The sequence below is a fragment of the Danio aesculapii genome, chromosome 17 (assembly GCF_903798145.1).
Source record: "Danio aesculapii chromosome 17, fDanAes4.1, whole genome shotgun sequence".
Lineage (NCBI taxonomy): Eukaryota > Metazoa > Chordata > Actinopteri > Cypriniformes > Danionidae > Danio > Danio aesculapii.
Window position 1 is genome coordinate 29,584,557 of NC_079451.1, and position 12,500 is coordinate 29,597,056.

Genomic DNA, 12,500 nt, shown 5'->3' on the forward strand with positions numbered 1-12,500 from the left:
TTGATGAACTGAAAGAGTTAAAAGCTGGTCTAAAGTCCAGCGCAAAGTGTGTTAGTTATGCACCTATGCAGGTCCAAAATGCTTATTCATTGTTTAAGACACACAGGATGTACAGTAGTACACAAATATCTTTACATATGAAAAAAATTAAATGATTAAAATGTTACATTATTTACTACATAACTATATTTTCTACATAAATAGAAAAACCACTACACCTCCATGCCTTCTTCAGGTCTCCATGCCTTTTTTAGTTCATTCATGACAATTTGCATTTGTATAATGTTATCATTATTATCAGTATTATTTATTATATGCATATTTATATTTTTATTAGTAAAAACAAGTTTAGATTTGTCCACTTGTCAGGTTTTAGAGATGTACTGCATCACCATATGAGGCAAAAGAATAGGACGTGTGTTTGGATATGACTTTTTTGACCACACTTCGTTACTATTGTTAATTTATTCATTTGCTGGAAATTAGAACTAAATTTAAAAAAAGTTTTGAAACAAATCTTTGCGCTTAATAACGAAATTAATATATAGGCTAATGCATGTCTTCAGTGGACTGCATACAACACTTTTTGCTTATCCATTAAAGAAAAGAAATAAACAATATTATTCATAATTTCATTACAAATAAATAGCATTACACAACGGCGAACATAAGTCTATTCATCGTTTAATTGTAAAGAACCCTACTCGGAGAACATCCTCCATGTTCAGTTGTGGCCTGGATTTATTTTTAATGTATGAGTGCCGTAAAGGTGTCAGAAAGTTCGTAAGTTTAACCTGGTGCTATAAAATGTGCTGCATCTGATGATATTGTTGTGTCTTTAATATAAGGTATAACCCCCCCCCCCCCCCCCCAAAAAAAAAAAAAAATATATATATATATATATATATATATATGCGAAAGGCTGATGACGTTTTACTTGTTTGTTGTTTTTTAATATAACTATTAACTCAGTTTTTTTCTTCTGTAGGTTATGGATAATATATGGTATTTCTAATAGTTTATTAAAATGAATTAGATATTTTTAAATCACCAAGTGGCGACCCACCCTTCATTGTCCTGCGAACCCCAAGACAAGAAAAAGTCTTGTTTTCAGAAATAATATGCCAAAAATAAGTTCGTTTTTTTTTCAGCCAGTGAGGTAAGAAAAATAATCTTGTTTCTGCTTTGACATAAGATTATTTAGCTTACTCCATTGGCAGATTATTTTGCTTGTTTAAAAAAAAAACCTACTATTTCTGAAAATGCTTCCTGTTTCAAAAGTTTTCTTTCTTTTCAAAAAATCTAAATAAGGAGGTATTTTTTTGCAGTGTATGTCACACCATATGACATTTTTATAAAAATAAACACAGTGAAAAAGAGGTTGAAGGGATTAGTGACTCCTCATATTTTCTCAAACACCAGATTTCATACAACATAAATATATATAGTCTGTATATATGTAAATAATTTTATATTTTCAAAAATTGTGCTTTACAAAAATGTCTATAAATGCCTATTTGTCATCTACGCATATGAATTCATGATATGCCTCAAGCCAGTTGTACGGTCTACATGTGGCAGCTGTGAAGGTTTGATAGGAGGTCTTATATTTATGGATGGCTTTTTTTGCTGTCCTACTGTGAGGGGAACAGAAAACGATCCACTCAGGTGCAGGAAAGCTCATTTGGCATTCTCCGTTTCTCTGCTACATCGTTATTAATGAAGCTGCTTGAAGAAAAACATCTTAACAGTGAAAGCGCTCCGATATCGATACCATGATGTACCATGGCACAATCACAATTTCCGGCTTCCCTCTACACATTCAACCATTCATTCGCCTTTATTACTGTTTCCAGTGGCTGCCAAAGACACTTCATCTGTACGCTGAATGGTTGCGTTCCATTAAAGCGGTTAGGGTGTCAAAACACATCACCTAATCACGACCGAAACAGATTTTTAAAGAGTGTTACATTCCATTGGACAGGAACATTTGCGGTAACACATTCCCAGTCTTTAAAAGAATGCTTTCTTAATGTACATTGACAAAGATTCAGGTTTAATCTTCAAAAACGCATCTTCTACTTGATTTAAACTGAATTTAATAACTACAAATGTCCAAAAAAAAATGGAGATTGCAAAAGACTTGATGGTGCACTTATATTGCTATGAATGGGGCAAAGTACAGCAGACAAAATAGTACAATTAGCCCCACCTTCTAACCAAAAGTGCAATGTTGTGTAATTCTTGATTTTTTTACGTTTACTGTTCAAGATAGAGAACACATCAAAGTGTCTGAAGTAATCAAATAAGGCAATGTATACAGATCTATAAGTTTCATGGACCATGCTGAAATATAAACATTTAAACTCTATTTGTGAATTCGGAAAAGAAATAAAATACATTTATGGAACTGTATACATGTCAAACTTTGTTATTAAATTAAATCTCAGCTTTGCAAGCATTTTTAGGATTTTCCTGTTCAAGTAAACAGGAGTTAGATGCCAAAACTAGCTACAGTAGCTTGAAGTATTGCAAATCTGGCCTCCAATGAAAGGAAAATTTTCCAAGTAAGAGAATTGTGGCTAAGGTGAAATGAGAGATGTAGGTTCAAATCTTGCTTGTGATTGATTTCCAGTGATAAAACTTGTAGCAACAATTTAACACAGTGGTTCCCAAAGTGGGGGTCAAGGAACAATGTGGAGGGGGTCACTTGGTGATTTCCAAAAATCTAATTAATTTGATCAAACTATAAGAATGAGCATATTTTATACATAACATACAGAAGATAAAAATAGGATTTATTAATTACATTAAAAACAACATGCAAATAAAAACCATCGGCCTTTTGATTTTTTTATTGGAATGCAACTACTGAGGTGATTACATTTGATTGATTTTATGGCACAATGTTAAACTTTGAAATCTTCATGGTAATGACTAATCTTTACTCATATACATAAAAAAGACCACGAATGAACATGAAGGATGATCTTCAAAATTACACCAAGAACAACTAACTCATTAGATGAGGTTATATTAAGACCCAATCCCAATTCTACCCCTTAGCCCTTCGCCTTAGGTACAGAAATTTCCCACAATGCACCAGCCGCAACAGCAGCATGGCTGCACACAGAAGTCAGGAGATGCACAAATTCATATTTTTTGTTATTATTACGAATTACAACGAACAAGCATATGTTTTAATACATACATAACCGTGTTCGTATTTTACCAATATGCTTTTTAAAAAAAAACATTAATTTTTTTTGCTATCTATAATCCCTAATAATAACTCCTGTATAGTAGTCCCACAACATACTTTCACATCTGACACTCGAATACCCTGTCAGAAAAGTCTGGTGACCAAGAATGACCTTTTTACAGTGTCTGGTATAATGTTAATGTTGTTTTTGTGTGTTTACACAGATGAATATGTCCACAGTGTAAAAGCACAGTACAATTACGATATTATTGTCACATTATATGATTATAATAACATGATATATGCCTTCAGTGATTTCCTGAAGATAAATACCAAAAAAAAAATAACTGGAATAACTACAGAAGTCATAATCGTCGATCTCATATGTAGTAAGAGATCATGATGACATATGATGACGTGTGCAGGTATTGTAGTGCTGTCCAATTTTTTAGGGGTAAATTTTGAAGCCCTTCTCCTTCACACTTTGTTTTAAGGGTCAATGGGAACGGGAAAGAAAAATAGAACTGGGATTGGTCCTAAATTACACAAATTATTAAATAATTGTAAAAATTATATGGTTGTTAGACTGTTGCTTGTGTTTATATACTGTAGGCCTATTGGTGTATGTGCACCGATGTGTGCAACGTTTGTATGTTTATAACCATTTCAGATTACAGTGGGTAACTGGATGATCTGATTTAACAAACAGACAGACTAATAAATAGATTAAGTATCTGTTACCTTGCATAATCAAAGATGAAAATCAATACCTCAGAGTACAAATTAAGTAACTTCTAGCTCGCAGATATGTTCTCCCCGTAAATTGTCTGTAGTGTATGTGTGTGAATGCAAGAGTGTAAGGGTGCTTCCCAGTGTTGAGGGCATCCGCTGCGTAAAACATATGCTGGATAAGATGGCGGTAAAGCGACTAAGCCAAAAAGACAATGAATGAATGAATGAATGAATGAATGAATGAATGAATGAATATCTCACAGATTTGTTTAGATTAAACAAATCTGTGAGATATTCACAAAATCTTTGAAGACTCTCAAATTTTGGCTTCTGTAACTAAGGTGGAACATATTCTCAAATATGTAACTGCTCTGAAATAAAAGAGGAGATTACTGGAATAGTAAAAGCAGTTTACCAATGTGCTGGCTATATCAGTTTAAATGAGTGTAATGAGCAACTCTGAACCGCTCCCGGATGTCTTGTACTCTGGATTTCCTAATATGAGGAGAAGATGTGTTTTCCAAGCACCGTGAACATTTCCTCATCTGCTGCAGCGGCGCTGAGGTATTTGGGTGACTTGGTTGAGGGTACGATAATACCTCTCTCCTTCCTCCACAAACCTCAAAGTGTGTCACAGGGTGGTTTCTACCTCGTCTGCAAACCCTGAAAACCAGCTAATGACACACGCACACATACAGGATGTTTTTGGAGTTGAGAAAGAGACAGAGCTGTGCCTGTATTTAGATGACCACACTGCGGTTCAAGACCAAAAGCAGACTTCATATGAGCGCTGATCTGTCTGGATCAAAATAAGTGCCAAGAAATAAAGGAGAGAACTCATGAGGAAAAATATAGAGATTTAAACCACTAAACGAGCGATTTTGTTTTGCTTCTAACATGTCCACAAACGAAATAATTAACATTAAAAAGATTCCTAATGGAATAAATCTAGGTACAAATCCAACAGCGAATCTGATTCAGTTATTTGTGTATGTATACAGTATGGGACAGAGTGTTGGAATTACCAAAGCAGCTGCTGCCCCTCTCGTTAGGCATGAAGCCAAGCTCACATACACACAGGAATCCGCCTGGAGTGTTCTGACAGCGGCCATTAGCACACAAACTTGGGTTCTCCGCACACTCGTCGACATCTGTCAAAAACAATTATTGGGTAATCAATGGATCTGTCTTTCCAGGCAATATAAGACATAAACCCAGTACAAACCCAGTGTTTCTGCAATATATCATCCACTAATACTTCACCACCTGTATTTGGAAGCACAGAAATAACAAAAAATGGCATCTTGTAAAAGTAAAAGAGACTACAGTTGTTATTATTTAAATGCTAATCTTCCATTTTATGATGATAGCTTTATACATAGAAGCATGGATGTAGTTCGGGTTCCTCGCCGCTGCTGCATTTAGGTTACATAAAGGAATAGCTCTCCCAGAAATTAATGTAAATTAATGCCCTAGTGTTGTTCCAATCTTGTATGGCCTTCCTTTTTTTATATCACAAAACTAGAAATCTAAGGAAAATGGCCCCCTTGGGCTCATCCATATTATGGCAGTAAATAGTAACCAGTATAAAACCCCAGGTAATGACCACAGGAGAAGTGTTAAATATACTCTAAGTGTCCTAAAGGCATACAATATAGTTTGGTGGAAAAAGAAACCCAAAAATGTATTATTTAATGAAAATCCTGACCACTGGCCTTTGTTCATAACTGTCCATTGATGAGACCACATCACAGTGACTCATCTAGATATAGAAACAAGTAAGGTGACAAAATATAATCTCTCTACTTTCTTCTCTGAGGCAAATATGCATGTTGTCTAAATTTCACATCTGTCCAAAACAGTAGTGTTCTTTTTATTAAAAACATAATCCTAAAACACGCCCAAAGGAAAATGACTTCAGCATACAGCTTTATGTTCAATGTATATTTACAAAACAGTGTATATTTTTAACATCGACTATTTTTGTTTGTTAGCCATAACATTAACGTAATAGTCTTATTAATAACATTGCACATGCCAAATACAGTAAGATCCATAATATTGGGACATCGACACAATTCTAACATTTTTGGCTCTATAAACCAACACAATGGATTTGAAATGAAACAAACTGCAGACTGTCAGCTTAAATTTGAGGGTATTTACATCCAAATCAGGTGAACGCTGTAGGAAATAAGCTGCGGTCACACCAGAGTTTGTGTGTGCGAAATTCTGTCGTGCGGCTCTATGAAAAGGGGCGGTATTAAACAAGATTAAACATTATTTAAAAACATATTTTAAATTTCTGTCCAGAGAGGCCATATTTTAATCCTCAATTGGTCTCATGCAATCAAGTGATGCGATTTCGCTGGTCAGAGATCACCAAGCTTGAACTTTGCACCACAGCAACATGCGAAACTTAACGCATGACCCTGCGTTTCCGGTCTGACGCATTCGCGTGCATATGAATGGAAGTCTATGGGAGGAAAAGCCCAGTGTGACCGCAGCTTTACAACAGTTTGCATATGTGCCTCCCACTTGTTAAGGGATGAAAAGTAATGGGACAATTGGCTTCTCAGCTGTTCCATGGCCAGGTGTGTGTTATTCCCTCATTATCCCAATTACAACGAGCAGATAAAAGGTCTAGAGTTAATTTCAAGTGTGCTATTTGTATTTGGAATCTGTTACTGTCAACTCTCAAAATGAGATCCAAGTAGCTGTTAGTCAAGCAAGCCATCATTAGACTAAAAAAACAAAGCAAACCCATCAGGAAGTTGTCTTCATTGCAACAGAATGTTATTGCATTATCATATAACAACTAGAGTTCTCAAACGACACTTTTATGGGGAATTTAGTTCATATTTTGTTCATATTGATTTATCAAAGGAGGGGGTTTGTGCCCCAGTAGAGCTTTATGTCTAGCAACGCCCCTGCCAAAGCCTATTGTATACCCCAAGAAATACTGGAATAAATGGCACGTCTAAAATGAGACCTATATTTGAAACATTTGCATCTTTAAAAAAAAAAAAAAAGCATGGTGTTTTTTTTTTACATTTCTGATTTGAAAAAAAGCCATACAGTATTGGAACAACACCAGAGTGAGTAAATAAGGACTTTATTTTTGGTTCAATTATCCTTAAAGTTTGGGTCTCAAAGATGCATAATATTCAGCTACAAAAGATATGTCAACGCTAATCTTGTTAAATTGGCAATTTACAGTTTTAGAATGTATGATCTGAATTGTATTAATACAACTGCATTATGGCACATTTGTTGCATTTTAACATTTCTCTCATTGACTCTGTTCTATTTTATTGTTGGTGGTGAAGAGTTTATAGAAATACAGTAGCAACAGTGTTCTGTTAACCTTTGACCTCTCACCTACACATGTGGTGCCCTCACTGTCTGTTCTATAGCCGTCATCACAGAAGCATGTGTAGCTCTCGGCAGTGTTATAACAGATTCCTGCACCACAGATATCAGGTCTCACTTGACACTCGTCAATCTCTGAAGAGATTGGAAAAAGGAGGAAACAAATGAGGTCATTTTGCATTTAATAAACATCAGAGATAACATCACAAATAAATGAAGGACAATATGAACTTTTAAACCAACAAACACTGCACATTCCATCAGAATATTTTATGTTAATCTTGTAGTCTTTGCAGCGAGGAGAGAATGTCTGAAGCAAACAGAATTTGTTGGTTAATTAACTGTCAACGGTTATACTGAAAAGGCTGTTGACTTAAAAAAATGAAATAAATAAACTAATAAATACATGTCAGGGTTTGTCCTAGGCATCTGCTTGGAAACAAATAAAAAATATTTAGCAACTTCTTAATTAATCCACTGCTTGCAATGGTCTGTTCATGACCTATGAAATTGGAACGCCCTACGTGCAAGTTCCTGGAAAAATAAATAATAATACAATGCTTGAATAAAAGCCAACAATATGTTAATGGGTGTCATTGAGTATTCTGTTTACTTTTTAAATTCCCCATCTGTCCAAAAAACAGAAGTGTTCTTTTTATTAAAGACATAATCTTAAAATCCACCCATAGAAAAATGAGACAGAGAAGATTCTAGCATTCATTTGTTTGCTTTTTAGTCATACAACACCCCAATGAATGCATATTTTTCAAAACAGTGTATATTTTTAACATGGAACATTATTGTTTGTTAGCCAAAACATATAGTAATTATAGTCTTATAATAACCTTGCACATCTCAAATATATGATTTATGGATGGATCGTTGGATGGATGCAGGATAAATAGGTGCATGCATGGATGGATAGTTGAATGGGTGAATGGATCAATGGGTAGATACATGTGTTGAATAGATGGATTGATAGATGAGTGGATGGATGCAGAATATGGATAGATTAATGGGTATATAGATTGATAAATGGATCAGTGGGTAGACAGACAGGAGGAGGAAAGCATGGATGGATGGATGAATGGGTTGGATAGATGGGATGGATGGACAGAACTCACCAGCCAGCTGTGTTGGGGTAATGTCCTGACCTTCATTGGAAGGTGGAATTGCCACTGGAGCAGGTGGTGACACTTTCTCCACCACCTCTGGAGAGTGAAAGGTAATAAGAACAACATAGAAAGAGAAAGAAAAGTGATCTATGACATTTCAGTCTGCTTAAAGCCTGATATGTGTCCTATGGGCAAAACAAATCATGAAAATAGCTTTATTAGTCTTAATATGGTAAAAAAAAAACTGAACAGGTCCAACATCTGGGACCACAGCAGTAGATCCCAAATCAACCAATCACTGTCCAGTCTGCATGTGTCAGCTAAGGTCATGTCTATTAAATGAACTGCTTAACTGTATATTAATTTCAGAAATCATTGCATAAACAAGTGTGTCAAGTGTAAAAGAAGTGTTTCTGGGGATAAAGTGGGACTGAGACCTGGGAGGGCAGGCTGCATCCTGATTGTGGACACCCCGGGTGAAAGCTGGGCTTGTCCAGGCTGTACTACTGACCTATCAATGCTCATGGGGGTAAAATGATCCTTTAAACAGATAACAGACAAATGATACACATTGACTGATCCACAAAGAGATAAAGGAAATTTATTGGCAACTAAAGCAACAAGCTTCTGCTCTGAGTGCATGAAGTGTTAAAGTGGGCGAAGCTGTAAATATCTTTGGCCCTGTTCCAAAAGCCACACTTGATGCATACTGAACTTGCAGCATCTATCATTTTAGATTTTAGAAAGGTGCCCCTGAGACCAGGGGGCACTGAAGAAAATTGTCTATGACAGTCAATCAGAACAGACCCTATAGTCAAGTTAACACTCTATGTCATTTTTGACAAGAATAAAACAAGGCTGTAAGGGAAGTACAGTGCAATCAATATATAGACTGTTCAGCTGCTGAAATGTTATCTGGAAAACAGATAAAACAATCATAAAAATACACACTGCGATATATTTATATACAGTAGCATGTTTAACTGTAATCTTTATCCCTCACAGCCTCACTTTCAACCATGTTTAATTAAACATTGTGTTTAATCTGATGGTCTGTTAGTTCAACAAAGTGTGAAAATGGACCACAAGGGTGGCATTTGGTACAGAGACTTTACTGAGTGGAAGAAAGCGAGATGCAGTCTCACAGATCTCCAATTCTACCCTCTTTTCTCTCTCAATCGCACACACGTACACACAAACCTCTTAATGTATGTATGGAATTCATGGAACAAGCTGGATTTCCACAGACTGCTACACAATCAACCTTCAGTGAACATCTAGACCAGGGATTGTGAAGTTTGGCCCTATAGTCCTGCAGCATTTAGCTTCAATGCTGAATAAAATTGAATCTTTAGCTTTCTAGCGGCCCTTAGATTTTGATAATTGTTTGACTGTGGTTAAAGTAGAACTCTGCAAGGCGATCAAAATAGCCTAGCCCTGCTATTAACACTTTTGGAAATCCATCAAATATCTTTTTATACATTCATATTGTATTCAAGTGAATCAGAAAATAGCAGGCTAGCTGGAGAAGACTTTGAGTCATTGGTGGAACTGATGGGTTCCAGTTTGCACAACCCTCAAAAAGCTGCCTTTCTGAAAGGCTGCCTAAGGGTTTGGGTTCATCTCCATCCTTAATCAAACACACCTGAAAAATACAACCTATGTGTTCAAGATTGCTTGTGAATTACAGTCAGGTGTGTTCGATTAGAGATGGCAATAAACTCTTCAAGGACCAGAGTTCCTCACCTTCATTGCACTCCATTGAAAATATATTATATCAATAGATATTTACGGAAGTCCTAAGAGAACATGCGTTTAAATATTTGTTCTCTCTTGTTTTCTCGTGATCACGACTTAATTTTCTCGATTTTTACATACCGACTCATTTACTGGTGATCACAGGTTTTATGTTCTCATGATCTACAACATAACAAAAAGTTTTTTTCTCATTATCACAACTTTTTAAAGAACATTTATTTATTTATTTATTAACTATGTTTCATATAATTAATATATTATTCATTCATTCATTTTCTTTTCGGCTTAGTTCCTTAATTAATCCGGAGTCGCCTCAGCGGAATGAACCATCAACTTATCCAGCACATGTTTTACGCAGTGGATGCCCTTCCAGCTGCAACCCATCTCTGGGAAACACCCATACACTCTCATTCACACACATACACTACGGACAATTTAGCCTACCCAATTCACCTGTAACGCAAGTCTTTGGGCTGTGGGGGAAACCGGAGTACCCTAGGAAACCCACACGAATGCAGGGAAAACATGCAAACTGACCCAGCCAAGGCTCGAACCAGCGACCTTCTTGCTGTGAGGCGACAGCACTACCTTCTGCACCACTGCGTCGCCATTAATATATTATTATTATATATTATTTACATTAAGTCATAATGAAAAAAAGAAAGAAAAACCTAATATTGCACGGCCTCTAAGGACTTTCATAGATATCACCTTTTTTTTTTTATATTTAACCTGCAGTAATGTTAATTGCAATGATAACTAATAATCCCTGATTAAATTATCTGTGATAATGAATGCAATTTTGCACAGCTTGTCAGTGAATTAAAGCTCATTTACAGCTGATTACAGAAACAGCTTTACTGACAAAATGCGCACATCAATTGCGGAGCCCAATTAAAACCGCATTTATTTACACACATAAACTAGAAAAAACTAAGATGAGACTTCTTATATTACCTGAACACCACTCTTTCCTAAACTGAGGTGTTAAAAAAATTAAAATTCGTCGGAAATTTTTTTCATCCGGAGCCAGAGAAGTTTCTCAGCCAGACAAATTAGAGCCTACTGCAAATAGACCATGAGCTTCCGTGGGCTTGGGAAGTGAATGGTAATTTAACACTGCTATGTGTTGTTTACCTCACAATAACCAGTCTAAAAACAAACATTATGTGTTTTGGGTTTCTGTAGACAGTTTGGTTTTGCTGTTCACAGTACTAGGAGTGATTCTAGCGCAGACAGACTCTCTCGTCTGTTCTTTATGTAGCTAAATCGAAACTGGAACCTCCGATTTACTTGCTCTCTTGCAAAACAGGACACAAATATAAATAATCAGTCACATTCATAAAACAAAGTCAAGGACATACAATAACGCATTGTTTAACTGCAGAATGATGAGCGTAGAGCGCAGTCATGCAGTAGTGATGACATGACGATGTCATGCTTTGAATGTCTGCAGTTCCTGAGCACAAGTTTTGCTGCTATTTTGCAGTGCTGCATTGATATGAGCATGAAAGCAGCAGCTGTGCAGCATATTTAGCAGATCTTTGTTGCTGAATCAAACCCAACCTACCTGTCGGGCAACTGTGGGCACTGCAGCAGATCATTATGTCATAATTAAAACACAAAAGTACATTGTGTCAAACAAAGCTGTAAACTAAATTTGTCAGTTTAATATAATAGTGATGGTGCGTATGCATTAGATTTTACTAAACTAAACTAAAATAAAACATATTTAATAAACTAAAATAAAACATATTTAATAAAATTAAATAATACATTTTTAAATAACAATTATTTTTATTGAACTAAATTTTTTTAATAAACTACAATAACACATTTTTAATAAACTAAAATAAAAAAATTCAATAACTAAACTAAATTAAATTAAACTACAACATACAAACAAAAATATTACTTTTATTAAACTTAAATAATTTTACTAAAATAAAATTAAACATTAAAAAATCTGTTCAATATCTAAACTAAAATTTTTTTTTAGAAATTAAAATATAAAATTAATAAACTAAATGTTTTATGAACTAAAATAAAACATTAAAAAACTATATTTGTATTAAACTAAAATATGGTTCATAAACAAAAAACATTTTTTATAAGCTTAAATTAAATTTTTTTTCAATAAAATATTCAATAACTAAACTAAAATATTTTAATAAGCAATGAACTAAAATAAAACATTAAATTAAATTAAATTAAATTGAAAATAAATTAAAATAAATTAAAATAATCAAATAAAATAAAAAATAAATTAATTAAATAAAATAAAACAAAACTGTGCAAAATAAAAATAAAATAAAATAAAA

At 34.8% G+C, this 12,500-nt stretch overlaps 1 protein-coding gene across 1 annotated transcript in view; it reads right to left on the reverse strand.

Moving 5' to 3' along the window:
- Positions 1-4,915: 4,915 nt before the first annotated feature.
- ltbp1 (latent transforming growth factor beta binding protein 1) overlaps positions 4,916-12,500 on the reverse strand; it is a 113,443-nt gene continuing 105,858 nt past the window's right edge. Inside the window, exons 13-17 of the mRNA XM_056477282.1 lie at positions 11,750-11,769; positions 8,859-8,961; positions 8,431-8,517; positions 7,316-7,441; positions 4,916-5,085 (exon numbers count right to left, since the gene is read on the reverse strand). Of these exons, the coding sequence (XP_056333257.1) occupies positions 4,916-5,085; positions 7,316-7,441; positions 8,431-8,517; positions 8,859-8,961; positions 11,750-11,769 (506 nt within the window). The remainder of the gene's footprint in view (positions 5,086-7,315; positions 7,442-8,430; positions 8,518-8,858; positions 8,962-11,749; positions 11,770-12,500) is intronic.